Source organism: Monomorium pharaonis, chromosome 7, assembly GCF_013373865.1.
Source record: "Monomorium pharaonis isolate MP-MQ-018 chromosome 7, ASM1337386v2, whole genome shotgun sequence".
Classification (NCBI taxonomy): Eukaryota; Metazoa; Arthropoda; class Insecta; order Hymenoptera; family Formicidae; genus Monomorium; species Monomorium pharaonis.
Genome location: NC_050473.1, coordinates 22,391,776 through 22,408,185, shown reverse-complemented (window position 1 = coordinate 22,408,185; position 16,410 = coordinate 22,391,776). Strand labels below are relative to the sequence as shown.

General features: G+C 40.0%; 2 protein-coding genes and 1 long non-coding RNA gene across 8 annotated transcripts; 2 read left to right on the top strand and 1 right to left on the bottom strand.

Moving 5' to 3' along the window:
- The first annotated feature begins 327 nt into the window (after positions 1–327).
- On the top strand, positions 328–15,958 carry LOC118646472. Its single transcript, XM_036289449.1, has 2 exons — positions 328–332; positions 13,078–15,958. Exon 2 carries the CDS (start codon positions 13,080–13,082, stop codon positions 14,763–14,765), a length of 1,686 nt encoding a protein of 561 aa, XP_036145342.1. The 5' UTR covers positions 328–332; positions 13,078–13,079; the 3' UTR covers positions 14,766–15,958.
- LOC118646479 lies at positions 1,303–7,571 on the bottom strand. The gene is made up of 2 exons (XR_004964054.1): positions 2,570–7,571; positions 1,303–2,482 (listed from the first exon to the last, which is right to left on the bottom strand). It is a non-coding gene; the product is annotated as an uncharacterized LOC118646479 (long non-coding RNA).
- On the top strand, positions 7,589–11,271 carry LOC105840177 (trichohyalin). 6 transcript variants are annotated; one of them, XR_004964047.1, is made up of 2 exons: positions 7,589–10,035; positions 10,770–11,202. XR_004964047.1 is itself a non-coding variant. In XM_036289458.1 (2 exons), exon 2 carries the CDS (start codon positions 10,373–10,375, stop codon positions 11,243–11,245), a length of 873 nt encoding a protein of 290 aa, XP_036145351.1. In that variant the 5' UTR covers positions 7,610–10,035; positions 10,290–10,372; the 3' UTR covers positions 11,246–11,271. The 6 variants fall into 6 exon arrangements, 3 of the variants coding, with proteins under 3 accessions (XP_036145351.1, XP_036145350.1, XP_036145349.1); XR_004964046.1 differs by having other exon boundaries at positions 10,290–11,128; XR_004964045.1 differs by having other exon boundaries at positions 7,589–10,054; positions 10,290–11,128.
- Positions 15,959–16,410: the final 452 nt, after the last annotated feature.

Here is a 16,410-nt window from a genome sequence, read left to right as displayed (position 1 = left end):
CGATCAGCTGAGCCTTGTCGCGGTAGGTCTCGGCGTCGTCTCGAGTTTCACTCTTATCGCTGACGCGCTATGTACGCTCCGGCGTGGCTGGCTTCCTGGCCTGTACAGCTGATTGCTCGGTGACGCTTGGTTCCTCTTGGATCTTCCTTTTGGCAGTGCAAATCCCCACCGCTGCCACCACTGTTGTACCCCTCGTTGTGAGTACGATTTTGGGATCGCTGCCAGAGATCTCGCGAGGAAGGTATTTCGTCACATACACCGTTATTTGTCTTGAACACTTTTATTCTTGTATTCAGTTACAATGGGTAGATTGCGACCCCGCAAGGCAGAGTGTCGCGTCTATTAGCTCGTTGTCCACGACCCCGCAAGGCAGAGCGTCGTGGTTGTGTGTTTACAACAAGTTATCTCGGCGATACACGACCCCGCAAAGCAGAGTGTCGTGTGTAGCCTTAGTTTGTCTACTTCGAATTGACCCGATCCTCACCTTCTTTCGCCGATTTATATATCCGATAATTCGGTAGTTGGATCGAAAGAAGGGAAGGATTGCGTGAGGGCGTAAATCGGTCAGTATTCCAAATTATTGCTTAGACAGCAAGTGCTGTCTAAGGAGCATTGCGCTAATTGTCGAGCGGATTGCGCAAAACCTCGCGCGATGCGCTCGATGCTGACTGCAGCTGACCGACTTACGTCATTGTGTTACTGACACCTTATCGTTATGAGTGTGTCACTCATAACATTCACAACAGTACCTTGAATTAAATGAAAACCATAAAATATGCGATTTTTTACGTAATCTTAGAACGCGATTTGTTGTTAGAAAAAGTAAATCTGTGAAAAAATTGATAACAGCATTCAAAAGTTCAAACTTTCAGCTTTCCAACGCTTTTTTGCTGAGTGTTGTATGTTGATTTGTTATCGAGTAACAAGCGATGAAAGTCAAAATGATTTTTTATTAAAATCTCAATAACTCGGTCAAAAAAAATCGTACAGCAATGAACACCCACTCAAATTAAAGAGAAAAGTTCCCGCTCTAAGATGCAAGTAACAAAAATACTCTATGATTTTTTTCACGTGAGATGCAGCGCAGCAAATTTGCATTAAAAAATTTTATTTTAACGGGTCAAGCTTCATCATTGTGCCACGTTGGTTAAAAAAAATATAACTTAAATTGCCAAAAAGCGTTTAAAAGAAGAAGTTTCAAGCTTTAAAACGCTTTTTGGATTTTGTTTCTACGATAATTTTTCGCTGAGTTGCAGCAGATTGAAGAGCCTAAATTTTTGGTATACAAAAAGTGTTCCCTACTTTTTTTTTTTTTTAGTAGTGTATATCTTGCGACACATCATTCTCATTTTCAGATTATATTTATTTTTGAAATGTTTAATTGTAAAATAAAATTAATCTTACCGAATTCGGTCGACCGATCGCGAAATGCAGGGGTATAACGTCACGCGGATCGAGGGGGGGGGGAGATCTCGCGCCGCGCCGAAATGAGTTCGAACTGTTTGAAAGGGGATCGCGTTTCCCAGTCACGTTTCAGGGTCCGCGACCACCGTCGCCGACGCCACCGCGGTACTTGCGTTTTCCCTCTATAATTTCTCTCTCTCTCTCGCCCGTACGTTATATCTTTAACCGTACAGTCTTATCATTCTCTCGCTCTTTCTCTTTTATTCGTTGAGCTCTTTCATACACAGTCTCCCATTCACATACGTGCGCTCCTGCCTATCTTATCTATGTACCTCAGTTCTGCACACCTCTTACTGCATACCTTCTACTCAGTTCTGCACATGCCATTATACCGCAAAGAAATAGGGGAAGAAAAACTGAGTTAGAATTATTTATAAATTTGCTTCATTTTGTTAAAGCTCATTTATATTGATTATTGTCATTACTATCCAATTGTCAAAGAAAATAAATCATTTAAAGAAGTTAATAATACATTAAAATATAAAGTTTGTAAACTAAAATGGTTAGCATATAAGAAAAAATATTAGTAGAACTGAGAGTAATGGAGAGGGGGGAGAGGGATTATGATATTCTAAAGAAACAATCCTGAGGGAAAATAATTTCAAGTAATGATTTAATAGTAAGAAAAGTAAAAGAAAGTAAAACATTATTTATATATAAAGTATAATTTTAATTATATATAAAGTATAAAGTATAAAAAAGTATATATAAAAAGTATAATAATAAAAAGTAATAATAAAATGTAATAATAAAGAAGTATAAAATAATAATATTTAAAATAATAAATTTTAATAAAATAAAGTACTTGGGATTACTCCCGATCCTTATCGAACAACGGTTTCATGCCGAATAGTCTTCTCAGGTCCCATACGTCGGCATCGAGACCGTATTCCCCGTATGCGTATTCGATGTTTTGCTCGTTCCTCCATTGGTCGGTTTGGCAGAAGTATCGTCTCCACCAAGCTGCAGCTATATTAATAAATCCTGGGATTCTAATTTCTTCAAATCCAAAATACGGCTGAAAAAAGAAATGACATTTTTAATCACGCTGTGCTCAAGCTGCACCCAAAACAAATTTTGGCATCTTATATTATATTTTATATACCTGTTGACCAGTGGGCCCACGTATTGACAGCATTTCATTCAGCCTTATAATTGAGGTGTGGCTGGACGGCACCCTTACGTATGTACGGCCGTAAATGGCCGTTGTCGATCAATGAGGGATGTCGCCCACGTACTGAAAAAATTTAAAAACTGATAATAAATAATCACGCGAATATTCACTCATAACGTACAAAACTGGATAGAAAATACTACATATTTAAATCAAAGATTATAATTTTTCTTAGAATAAAATTATTAAAACAATTATATTCTTAAGATAACACTTACAGTATAATAAAAATGTAATAATAAAAGTATTGAAACAAAACTATAATATTTTAAAATTCAAGATTTTCTTCTAAGAAGATTATATTGCTTATATGAACCAATAATCGCGTTAATTTGGAAGTAATTTTTTTCCATGTACTTACCCCCACAATCGGATATTCAATTCGAATTCTGTACATCGTTGTTCAATCGTATGTTTGTTCAATCGTATCAATTCTAAACACTAGCAGTCGATGGCGCGAGACACTGCGAATTGACGTTGAGGAGCTTGACTAACGTTGAAGAGCAGACCCCATCATTATATACTAAAGATGTACGTGACTTTCATTTGAGAAATAAATTTGAAAAAGATTCTCAGCAATATCAACTTTGTAGAATTTTTTTTCTGCGCTTACCATTGTCTAACAAGAACTAAAACGTATGAGATTTATCAACAAGATCGTTTGATATAGTGTTCGTTTGATATAATGGTCAACACCTCGGTCAACGTCTCGGTCAACGTCTCTGTCAAAGTAAAGCATATTAAATATCATATCAAATCACTTCATATACATCAAATTGCATTATACAGCTGTCAAACCACCATCGAATCGCATTGTATATCTGTTGAACCCACAATTGAACTACAATTGAACCGTTATCAAACCGCATTAGGTCTATAGAACAAGATCATACAGCTATCGAACCGCATCATATATCGAACTATTGAACCGTTATCAAATCGCATCGTACAGCAGTCGAACACATCTATCAAACCACAATTGAACTATCACTTGAGAAATAAATTTGAAAAAAATATGTTCTCAGCCACGCCAGCTTCGTAGAATTTTTAATCTGCCATTGTCTAACGAAACATACGCGATTTATCAACGAGATCGTCTTATATGATGTCTCGGTCAATGCCTCGGTCAACGTCTCTGTCAAAGTAAAGAACTGCTATCGAACTATTATTCAACCGTTATCAAACCGTATTATACAGTTATCGATCCACTATTGAACCACTATTGAACCACTATCGAACTGCATCATATAGCTATCAAATCGATATCAAATTGCATCATACAGTTATCGAACCGCATCGTACAGCTATCGAACCGTTATCAATCTGCATCATACAGCTACCAAACTGCTATCAAATCGCTATCGAACCATTATTAAACATCTATAGGGAAAGGGTAGAAATAAAAAAATTTTAATGCGTTTATATATTTTTATTTAAAAAAATTTTGCAATTATTTTGGTGTTACGACCACCAGTTAAATATTTTAAATACATTTTGTAAAGCGCAATTCTTAACATGTTTTTCACATTGTATAGTATTACTAACATCCAGATTTTTCAAAGATTCAATGTCTTCGTAATCGGCATCTAATGTCTTGATATATATCCCATCATCGGTATCAAGCATGTCCGCCAACCATTCTCGTTTCTGTCCCTTAACGTATACGATAGCATTGTCGTTATCCTCTCCCGTATTACACACAGCAGATGTAATCAGACGTTCGCCATGCTGTACGGGATCACCCCGTCCTTCCATCGCAATTTATGATGATAGGCAATTAACCAAGAAGCGCAAGACTTGTCGGATTTTGTAAGAACATGCCATGACATGGGGCTCGCAAAAATGTAATGCGTGAGAACGGCTTCTTTTCTCAGTACCGCTACTTCCTTTACGACAAATTTATTAGCGATAACGAATCCTTGCAGATCCACAAATCGGTATGATCATGACGAGTAACTTTTCAAGACTGTACTTTAACGTCAAATATCTCAGTTTTTATCTGTTTGATGTTACATGATTTTGCGCACTACGTTGGACAACGGACAGTATTCAATTATGCCACGCAATTATTTCCAAGATTTGTCTCATCCTTGTCTTTATCATCTTTCTTCTTCATCACCAATCTTCCTTCGACATAGAGAAAACTTTCACATGGCAATGTGTATAAATCCTGCTGTTGTATGGGTATCTTTATTTCAGCCCTGTATCCAAACGTAGTGTTGGCGTACGGATTGTACATGTGAGTCACAATCTTGATGATGCTATCGTCAAAGATTGGCTCGCCTCCAATGTTTAAGATGTTAGCCATCTTAGATATTTCGTACGGCAAATCCTAATGATTTAAAAAATTCAACGCTTGATGCAGTGAGTTTGTTTTTATCAGACGATTAAATATTTTTAACTGATGTAAAAATTGTGTTAGACGATCGAATATTCTTGATTGGTGTAAAAGTTGTGTCTTGCATCTGATCATTCAACACGAGCATCTCACGTTATCGTCTTTGTATGTGTAATTCCTCTCCGCAAAAATCAAGTAATCGTCCTAATCCACAATGCGAATCGTCAAATCAGTAATGCTCCGTGCGACGATTGGAAGATAAATGATCTGTGCAAGCGTTTCCGGTATCTTATAACCTGGTGGTACACTCGGTGATAACTCGTGTGTACACATTTGTCGTTGTTGTATGCACCTGCAGTCACACCTGCAGTCACACATGCAGTTACATTCTATGCGAATAATGTTTACGTTTATAATATTTATAGGTACATCTGATTCATGCTACAGTCGTGATTGAAGAATATGATGCGACGAAAGTCCCAACAGCGATCCAATGTTGTTAAATTTAGTAAAATTTATCCGTTCGATAAGCACACATAATTTCGCTCTTCATTGTATTATTGTTGGCGCAAATCACCAGCGAATACTCGCTCTCTTCATCTTCTTTGTGAAACGACCTCTTTCCCGCAACATCGGAATGCGATTGTAAAATTATGCGTTTCAAATATCTATCTATATCACGCAATTCATACGAGCCTTCGGGAATAACAATTTCCTTGTCGTCTTTGTCGTAGTAAAATTTGTTATTTGTCGAATTTACATTAGGTATGGTACAGTATGTTTCAAAATCTGTGAGACCAAACTCGTAATCGCCATCGTTCAAATCTACGGCTAGAAAATAGCTTACCGCGAGGATGCTATTCTTGCCGGTTAGCGTAAACGTCAGTGACATGTTGAAACGAATACTGAATTAAATTGTGCAATGTTAGCCTTTAAATCGATTAAATTATTAACTGTGTAACGCACCTCCCGTCCGCCGGCACCACCGACCACGCGCGGTCCGGCCGAACACCCGCCGGACCGCAAAAACGGGCACCGGCCCCGTCTTAATCGCCGCATAAAAAGCGTCAAGACGAATCATCGTCTCCGCTCCGCGTTTCTCCCCGCGCTCTCCCCAACCTCCACGGGAGGAGAGCAAGTACGGGGAAACCCGAAAATCCAAGAGAATCCCCGATCCTCTACCCGAGAGGGTATAAAAAGCCGCTCCGGTGGAGGCTGCGACCAGTGTTGCTGTTCGTGCCGCTTTTTTCGCGCAAAGAGTGCCAGTTCAGTCACGTACGAAGTATGAGAAAAGCGAGGTACTATTATGTCCCCTGCTTAAACATTGTGAAAAAAAAAAATTTAATTAAATTAATAAAAAGAATATAATAAATTTAGCCCCAAACCGACCCCCTCGGTCGGACTTACGCCTTTATGACGAGCGCGACCGGACGCGTCACGTCACAGCATATACCAGGATATCAATTTTGTGGTCCGGGTACTTGGCTGAAAAAGTGATTGGTTAGAGGTGATCGGAGTATTAATCCGTTGGACGCGGCGTATCGCGAACACGACATTGCGTGCTCTCGAAGCAACGAACTCAGACACGCGGCTGACAACATACTCGCTGCAGAAGCGCGAAAACGAATTACAGCAAACGATTCAACTTTCGGAGAAAGAGCTGCCATTGGGCTATGAAAACCAAGACGAAAGTTGATAAGGGTTTGAAAAAGAAAAAAAGTGATAAAAAAAGTAAGTAAACGAATACTTCCGGTAGCGAAACGCGGTGGTGTTGTACCGTTATTGGAAGTTCTCGGGTCATTGGTTGGCGGAGCGGCGGGAGTTGCAAAGGTTGTGAATGATAACAAGGCAGCGCAGCGTCAGCTGGAAGAATTGAAACGTCATAAACGCGCCATGGAAAGTCATGGAGTTTATCTCGCTCCATACAAGCGTGGACGAGTAGTTTCGACGAAAAAAAAACGTCGAAAAGACGTTAAAAATGCCAAAAGGTGTAACTACCGACATACAATTATTACAGTTAGTGAAACATATGCGCATTCCATACTTTAGAGGAATTTTCATGCGTACATTACCGACGACAGGAACATATCGAAACGAGAGCGGTATTGTAAATTTAGATAATGCTGAAGGATTGGGCACATACTGGGTGGCGTACGCGGAAAGAGGAAATCGTGCTATATACTTTAGCAGTTTCATAATCTTTGACTGCCGAAAGAACTGACGCGATATTTAGACGTAACGCGAATAGTAGAATAAAGTACAACCACACGCCTTATCAACGTTACGATCCAAGCAACTGTGGTCAACTGTGTCTGCGTTTTCTCCAAACAGTTGTAACGGACCGTATTTCCTACGCGGACTAGCTCGCCGGGATCGGGTGTAGGAAGGGTCCCTGAGACAATAGACTCGATATACGAAATAAAATAAGATAATATATTTAAAAATCTTTGATATGTACAGCTATTTACAGGTAAAGTGTATATGTGTTCATGTGTATCATGTGTCGCTCGGCGACACGGCTATTTACAAGAGAGGTGTGCGTGTGTCTGTGTGTATTACGTGTCGTTCGGTGAAACAGCTGTTTTCGCTGTCAAGCGTGTAGACGGTTCGGTGATGGTCGCGGTGCGAGGCGACGAGCCGGCGGGCAATGCCCTGACGCGTGAATCGGCGCTTCGTGGCGCGGTGAGGTGGGCGGCACGGTGAGCGGTACTATCGGAGTCTCGAGCCCGGTGGTGTGCGGTGCGCGGCGTGAAGCGCGGGGTGTTTTGGCCGTGCGAGGATTTCGAGACGTATGTAGCGATCGAGAAGATGCCGGTCTCGATCTCGAGATCTCTCGAGGGAGACGGAGAACCCTCCACCTCCGTTGTGTTCGAGCCGGGTGATCGGGCGTTTTTTTAAGGAAGGTCTGTAGCCGAGAACTCTCAGCGAAGGCGGAGTACGCTCTACCCTCTGCTACGGAGACGAACTAGAAGTTAAAATGCGAGCGGTACCGAGAGCTCTCGGTTAAGACAGAGAACACTCTACCCTATTTACCGATTGTAGGAAGCTTCTCAGGATCGTACTCTGGTCGGGATCGGGATCCAGCGTACGGTCGGAGCGAGAAGTGTCGCAGCCAGTGTTGCTGTTCGTGCCGCTTTTTTCGCGCATGCGCAGCACAATGACGGTTGACGCCGGCGTGATACAGCGGTGTAATGTGGACTCAATACGTGGGCGCAACAAGGGCACGAAGTATTTTGACGGGCTGCTGCTGGCTGCTGCTTCTGACAGTGAGATGGTAGGTCTGATATGTAAGTTAAGATGTAAGTTAGGAGATAAGTTAGGAAGTAAGTTAGTATGTAAGTGTTTTATGTAAGTGTTTTACGTAAGTGTTTAATTAATTAACTTTTTTTGTATATTTTATTTTATATATTTTATATAATGGAAAATTTAAATAAAAAAGGAGCTAATAAAAAAGTAATAAATCGGGAATTTAAAACTTGTTGACTAGATGAAGATATATTTAAAGGCTGGCTGACTCCCCATCCTACAGAGAATAAGGCATTATGTAGTTTATGTAATAAATCCATCAGATGCTGCAAAACAGATTTAGTAAGGCATTCGCAGAGGGCTAAACATATAGAAAAAATTAAAGAAAATTGTCAAAGTCTTGATAACAATAATAATAGTAATGATAATAATGTAATTTCACACTCGGATAAAGTTAAACGTGCAGAAATAAAATTAGCAGCGTTTTATGCAGAGCATAATGTTGCTCTTTATACCGCAGATCATTTAATACCTTTGTTAAAAGATATTTTTATAGATTCAAAAATTATGCACGATCTTACACTAGCTCGATCTAAGTGCGGCCAAATTATAAAAGAAGTAATTGCAAAACGTGAGACAGAAAAATTAGTTAATATTTTACAAAATCATAAATTTTCAATATTAATTGACGAAAGCACTGACATTGCAGACACAAAACTTATGTGCGTTCTTGTTAAATTTGTTTCACCTTTAGATAAAAAAGTAAAGACACAATTATTAGAATTAGTCTCATTAAATGCATCCGACTGCTCAGCAAATAAAATTTTTGATACTTTTAAGAAACTTTTAGAAGAAAAAGAAATCCCGATAAAAAATATAATTGGAATAACAAGCGATAACGCGTCAGTTATGATTGGATGCAAGAATTCATTTTTTTCTCGTCTGCAATCAGAAGTACCAAGTGTCATATTACTAAATTGTACTTGCCATTCTTCCGCGATTATTGCTAGCAAAGCTTGTGAAAAATTACCGTCATCGTGTGAAAGTTTAATAAGAGGAGTTGCAACTTATATATCGGGTAGTGCTAAGAGATGTGCTATTTTACGCGAATTCCAGGATTTTTTTAATGTTGAAAAAAATAAAATTTTAAAATTATCAAATACAAGATGGCTTGTTTTACATAAATGTGTTGTCAGGCTTCTCAACAATTGGGACGTTTTAAAACATTATTTTCTTTTTTCAGTAGCCGAAGATAATAGTAGATCTGCGGAAATTATTCTAACTCAATTAAATGACAACACAATTAAAGCTTATTTATTATTTTTGAAATATTCATTAAATTTTTTAAATAGCTTTAACGGTCTTTTTCAGTCACGCCAAATTATGATTCATCAATTATTTGAAGAAAGTCGAAAATTAATTCATCAAATTGCTCAAAATTTTGTAAAACCCGATGCTTTAAAAAATATTGTTACTCTGAACATAGATGATGACAAAAATATACAACACCTTAATAATATATATTTGGGGCCCGAATGCGAATGTTTATTAGTTACACAATCTGTAGAATGCGCGCAAGAAATTAGAATAAATTGTTTAGATTTTTAGGACTTCCGTTTCCGGTGTCATAGAGAGTGACAGGTGTGTGTGTGGCGTGTGAAAGAGCGAGTGAGTAAGGTGGTTAAGAAGCAGAGAATAATTGCGAGAGGGGTGGCAGTGAGAGAAGGTACGTTAGGTGGAGTAGGGGAAGAAGAGTAGGAGAGGAGAAATTAGTAATTAGTTAATTAGAGACGAAAGAGAATTGAGTGGGCAGGTTAGAGAACATAGAGAAGGTAGGGGCTAGAGAGAGGCAAGCGAAGAGAAATAGCGGGTAGGAGGGAGACACGAGCGACGCGAGTGGACGGGCGGAGAGTTAGAGAGGCAGGCGAGTGAGTTCGTAGGAGCGGTATAGAAAGAAGTAAGTAAGTTAGGAGTACAATAAGGAGGATATGGTGGAAAACGAAAATAGAGAGGAGGAGGGATTAGGAGGAGAGGAACAGGTGGGGGAAGAGGGAGATAAGGGGGGAGGATTAAAAAACAAGGGGGATGTAGCGAAAAAGAAGGGGAGGCCGACAAATTTAGAAAGGCTGACTAGGGAAAGAACAAGAAGCATGAATAGCATAGAAGAAATGTTGATAAGGGGAAAAAGGAAGGAACGAGAGCAGGATGAGGAGGGGATGGAGATAATGGAAGAGGAGGAGATACTTAAAAGAAGCAGAATAGGAAAGGGGTCTCCGGAAACGAATGAGTGTAGAGGGGGCAATTTGGGTAAAATATTAGAGGAATTAGGAAAGCTGGGAAAGAAAATGGATGAAGGAAAGGAGGAGTTGAAGAAACAGATAGCAGATCTAAAAAATAGGTGGGAGGAGGAAAGGAGAGAAATGAGGGATAGGATAGAGTTGATGGAAAAAAGAATAGAAGACTTAGAAGAGAAATTGGAGAAGGAGGGGGATAAAAGGAGGGAAATTTTAAAAGAAGAGGGGAGAAAGGAAGGAAAGGAGGGGGCAGGGGAGATAACGAGAAGAATGAGAGAGGTCGAAGTAAGGTTAGACAAAAGGGAGAGGGAATCAAGGAGAAATAATATAATAGTCAAAGGAATTAAGATAGGAGAGGGAAAGGTGGAAGAGACAATAAAGGAGCTTTGGGGGGAAATGGGTATAGAAGAGAGCCTAAGAGAGGTAAGGAGAGTAGGAGGGGTAGACAGAGAGGGGAGAGGGATGATGTTAGTAAAGTTAGGAAGCTTGGAGAGCAAGAGGAGAGTGATGGAGGCAAAGAAGAGACTAAAAGGTAGAAGGGAGAGGATAGATGACGATTTAACGAGAGAGGAGAGAAGAGCGAGATGGAAAATAGAAAGGGAAGCAGATAAAGAGAGGGAAAAAGGGAAGAGAGTTAATGTAGGATATATGAGGATGTGGGTAGATGGGAAAGTAAAGATATGGGATGAGATAGGAGAAATGTGGTTTGGAGATAAGGTAAACGAGTAAGGAGAGGCAGTATGAGGGGAGGAAAAGGGGAAGGAGGAGAGGGGAAGGAGAGAAGGGGAGGGGGGATGGAACGAGGAGGGGGGGGATATAAAGTAGGATTTTGGAACGTAGCAGGGTTGGGGAATAAAGACAAAGACTTCTGGGAAGGATTGAAGGATTGGGATGTAATAGTAATGAGTGAGACGTGGGTGGATAAGGGGGGATGGGTAAAAGTGAAGGAAAAGTTACCGAAGGGTTATGCGTGGGAGGCACAGTGGGCGGGTAGAGATAAATTAAAGGGGAGGGCAAAAGGGGGGATGGTGATAGGAATAAGAAAGGAGATAAAAATAGATAGAAGTGAGCAGGGGGGGGGAGATAGAGGGGGTGTTGGTAAAGAAAATATGTTTAGGAGATGATTGGTGGAGGGTGATAGGAGTTTATGTAAATAAAGACCTAGAAGCTAAAATGGAGTCGTTGAAAGGGTGGATGGAAGGGAGAGAGGAGGGAGTGAGGATGATTATAGGAGGAGATTTCAATGTAAGAACGGGTAGAGAGGGGGGAAGATATATGGAAGGTGAGGGGAAGAGAGAATCGAGAGATGTTACGGTAAATAGTGAAGGGAGGAAGTTCTGTAGGTTTATAGGAGAGATGGGATACGCGATTATAAATGGGGATGTGAAGGGGGATGAGAGAGGGGAATGGACGCATGTGGGATGGAAGGGAGGATCGGTAATTGATTACGTGATCGGGGACGAGGAAATGAGAGAAAGGCTGATTAAAATGGAGGTGGAGGATAAAATAGATTCGGATCATCAGCCAGTGTCGGTGTGGCTAAAAGGAAGGAGGAAAGAGAGGAGGAACAGAGAAGAAAAAGATAGAGGGAGAGAGAAAGTAGTGTGGTCGGAGGAAGGGAGGAAAAGATTTGCGGAGAAGTATGGGGTTATAAATTCGGGGGACATAGAGGTGGAGGAAGAATGGGGAAGGATGAAAAGGAAGATAGAAGAGGCTATGGGGAACATGGTAAAGAAAAGAGTTGGGGGGGGGAGGAAGGGATGGTGGGATGAGGAGTGTAGAGAGGGGAAGAGGAGAGTGAGAAGGGAACTAAGGAGGTGGAAAAGAAAGGGAGGGGATGGGGAGGAGTTCAGGAGGGAAAAAGGGAAATACAAGAGACTATGTGAGGAAAAGAAGGATAAGGAGAGAGAAGAGTGGGAGAAGGAGGTAGCGAGGGCGAGGTCGGAGGGGCAGGTATGGAAGATAGTAAATAGGGAGCGGAAGAAGAGAGGGAGGGTGGATGAGTCAATAGAAATAGAAGAATGGGACGGTTACTTTAGAAAGTTGTTGGGAGGGGTGGAAGAGAGGGTAAGGATGGAATGGATAGGAGAGAGGGTGGAGGATGAGGAGGAGGAAATAGGTAGGGAAGAGATAAGGAGGGTAGTGAAAGGTTTGAAGGTGGGGAAGGCATCGGGAGAAGATGGGATACCGAATGAGGTGTGGAAATATGGAGGGGAGGAGTTGGAGACTAGTTTGTGGAAATTATGTAATAGGGTATGGAAAGGAGAGGGTTGGCCAGAAGGGTGGAAGGAAGGAATAGTAGTACCTATAGTGAAAAAGGGGGAAGGAGTAAAAGTAGAGGAGTACAGAGGAGTAACGTTATTGCAAACGGCGTATAAGGTGTACACGGCAGTATTGGCAGAAAGGTTAAGGATAGAGTTAGAAGAGAAAAGTATTTTGCCGCCGAGTCAAGCGGGGTTCAGAAGGGGATGGGGTACAGTGGATAATGTGTACGTCCTGAACTATTTGATGAACAGGCAATTAGAGAAGAGGGGGGGGGGAATTAATCTTATTATTTGTAGACATGAAGGCGGCTTTTGACTCGGTAGACAGAGAAGTTTTGGTGACAGCAATGAGAAAGAGAGGAGTAAGAGAGGGGCTAGTCAAGAGATGTGGAGAGGTGCTAAAAGAGACAGGAAGTAGGGTAAGGGTAGGAAAAACGGGAGGGAAAAAGTTTTGGACAGAAAGGGGTGTAAGACAGGGGTGCCCGTTGAGTCCGTACCTGTTTACCTTGCTTTTGGCGGATATAGATGAAAAATTTGAGAAAGGAGGATGGGGGGGAATTGAATTGGGGGGAAAGAAAATATATTCGCTGGCATATGCAGATGATGTGGTGCTAATAGCGAAGGATGAAGAGGGAATGAAAGGGATGATGGGTAAATTGGAGAGTTATCTGGATGGGAAGAAGTTGGAAGTAAATACGGAGAAAACAAAGATTATGAGATGTAAAAGAGGTGGGGGGAGAAGGAAAAAGATAAACTGGAGATGGAAAGGAAAGAAGTTAGAGGAGGTAAATAGGTTTAAATACCTGGGGTACACGTTGCTGGCAAATGGAAAACAGGATGGGCATGTAGAAGAAAGAGTAAAAAAAGGTTCGGCTATTTTAGGACAGATCTGGGGAATAGGGAAAAGGAGGTTTGGAAGAGACTGGGGGAGAAGGCTATGGTTATTTGATAGGTTGGTGTGGTCGGTGGTAAGTTACGGTGTAGAGATTTGGGGATGGAAGAGGAGAATAGGGGTAGAAAGATTGCAGGAGAGATACTTGAGATGGATGTTAGGAGTAGAGAGAAGTGTACCAGGATATATGATAAGAGAAGAATTGCAAAGGGATAGATTGGAGGGAAGAGCGGGAATGAGAGCATGGGGTTATGAAAAGAAGTTAGAAGAGGGAGGAGGGGGAGAGCTGGCAAGGAGATGTTGGATGGAGATAAAGAAGAAAGCGAGGGAGGGCAAGGCGAAGTCGGGGTGGGAAGTAGAAAGGATAAATTTCTATAAAGAGAGGGGATGGGAGATGGAGGAGGTGGAGAGGCTAAGGGAGAAAGGGAAGCTAAGAGGAGAGGAGTTGGTAAGGAGAGAGAGGGAAAAGCAAAGAAAGGAAAGATGGGAGGGAATCAGGGATTCAAAATACAATGGGTGGTATTGGAGAGTAAAAGGGGAGGGGATTCCGGAATATTTAAAAAGGAATTGGGAGGAGAAAAGATGGCAAAGGATGGCAAGGTATAGGTTAGGGGGAGTAATGAGGGGGGGGAGATATTGGGAGGAGGAGGAGAGGAGGACATGTAGGTTATGCGGATGGGGGGAGGAGACGTGGGAGCATGTTTGGGAAGAGTGTATAGACTGGGGGGTACAAAAAAGCTGGCAGGAGATGGTGGAGGAATTATTAGGGGAGGAGGGGGAGGGAGAGTGGTGGATGGAGAGGTTAGATAGACTAAGAGAGGACAGGAGGATAGAAGAGGAGGGAGGGGAAAAGGGAGGGGGAGAAAAGAAGGTAGAGCGCGTGTGGATGAATGAATGTAAAGGAAATAGAATGGAAGAAATGTACAGCGGAAACGGAGGTCCAAGTGTGAATGGCTGTGGAGGTATGAATGCTCTTTCTCTCTCTCAAGCGAGTGTGAATGTGAATGCGAGTAGAGCGGCGGATAATAGTTTAAGGGAGGCGAAGAATTATTGTGAGCGGAGCGGAGGTCCGCTTGTACCCCGCAAGGGATAGCAATAAATATTATTATTATTATTATTGTTTAGATTTTTATAAGACGGCAATCCGCGAAATATTAAAACGATTACCTTATAAAACTGCTTTTTTCGAACAATTAGCTTTTTTAAATCATAAGATAGCTCTTTTTGATGATAGTAGAATTAAATTTAGAGATTTATTTTGTATTGGTTCACATATAGATTCCATAGATGTAACAAAATTAGCATTTGAATGGAGAATTCTGCCGTCAGTTTTTAATGATTTTGAGAAAAATGAATTAGCTTCCTTGCCGATAGATGAAATGTGGAAAAAAATTTTAGATTTTAAAGATCATAATGGGGAAAAAATGTTTCCAAATTTAGAGTTATTAGTTCATGCCGTTTTTTCGCTTCCTCACTCAAATGCCGAAGCCGAACGAATTTTTTCAATAGTTACAGATGTAAAAAACAAAAAAAGAAATCGATTATCTATTGATATGATTTCCGCGCTTTGTGTAGCTCGATCCAGTTTTCAGGCTGACGGCATTAATTGTTTACAATTTGATGATATTGATTCGAGACATTTGGAATTACATAATCCACAAAATTTAAATTCAAAACAAGGCAGTTCATCTGATGGAAATTAATTTTTTTCATCTAATTTTGTGTTATTTTTTATTTTGTAAAATAAAATGTCAGTTGTGTATATTGATATAAAATAGTGTTTTTAGTTTTATGTATTGATAACTTGAAAATTTTGTTTCTTTTTGTTCTTTTTAAATATCTGTTATTGTTTATTATTATTTTTTATAGATTTATGTCCGTCTAGCCAACTTCTTTTTAATGGATGTTACAAACTTATTTCTCTTGTATCAAATATGCCACTAATTCATACTTTTATGTTACAGATTTAATAGGCACATATTATTAATGTTATAATTTTATTTAATATTGCCATATAATATTAATTTGTTTTTAATTTTAAATTTTAGTCAATAATCAAAAACATAATATATAACATTGTTAAATTTGAATATTTGCTTTTTCTTATTATTTATGTACAAAGTGCAATACATAACATAATTATATTTTAGTATGAAAGAATGTATTTTTATTATATGAATACTGGTAAGGTTTTTGGCAGTTTTCCTTACCCTTGCAACAAATGTTGGTATTCGATTTTTAATATGATTCTGCCAAATTAAATATTTTTTATTCTTTACACAAAAATGTGGTCATAGGGTGCGTTCGGGGAGCTCACTATTAGCGCTACGCAGCACTACCGCTGTTCGCGGAGACGCTGGATAGCGCTATCAAAATTATGATGACGTCACTGTCCGTAGCGTTTGACGTCATAAACGCGCGCTATCCATGCTACTGCTTCAGAGGTAGTGCATGGATAGCGTTTGGCTCAATCCCCACCATTGTCTGTTTAAACATCACGTGCTATCTCTCTTTTAAGGTTAGAGAAAATTTATGCGTGATCTTGAAAGAAGAAAATAAGAAATTGTTTATATGTCCTAATGAAAATATTTAATTAAAAATCTCTCTTCATTGAGAGAGAGAGAGAGAGAGAGAGAGAGAGAGAGAGAGAGATCTGTTTCATTAAAATTTATTAAATTTATTAAAATATATTAAAATTCTTTAATATATACTCATTTAAATTTGTTAAAATTTCTTAA

Bases quoted from the DNA above. Each gene is read 5' to 3' on its own strand.
- LOC105840177 (XM_036289456.1), top strand. From the start codon at position 10,211: ATGGTGGAAAACGAAAATAGAGAGGAGGAGGGATTAGGAG. The intron at 10,251-10,289 runs GAGAGGAACAGG...ATAAGGGGGGAG, and splicing joins AGAGGAGGAGGGATTAGGAG to GATTAAAAAACAAGGGGGAT.
- LOC118646472 (XM_036289449.1), top strand. From the start codon at position 13,080: ATGAAGGCGGCTTTTGACTCGGTAGACAGAGAAGTTTTGGTGACAGCA.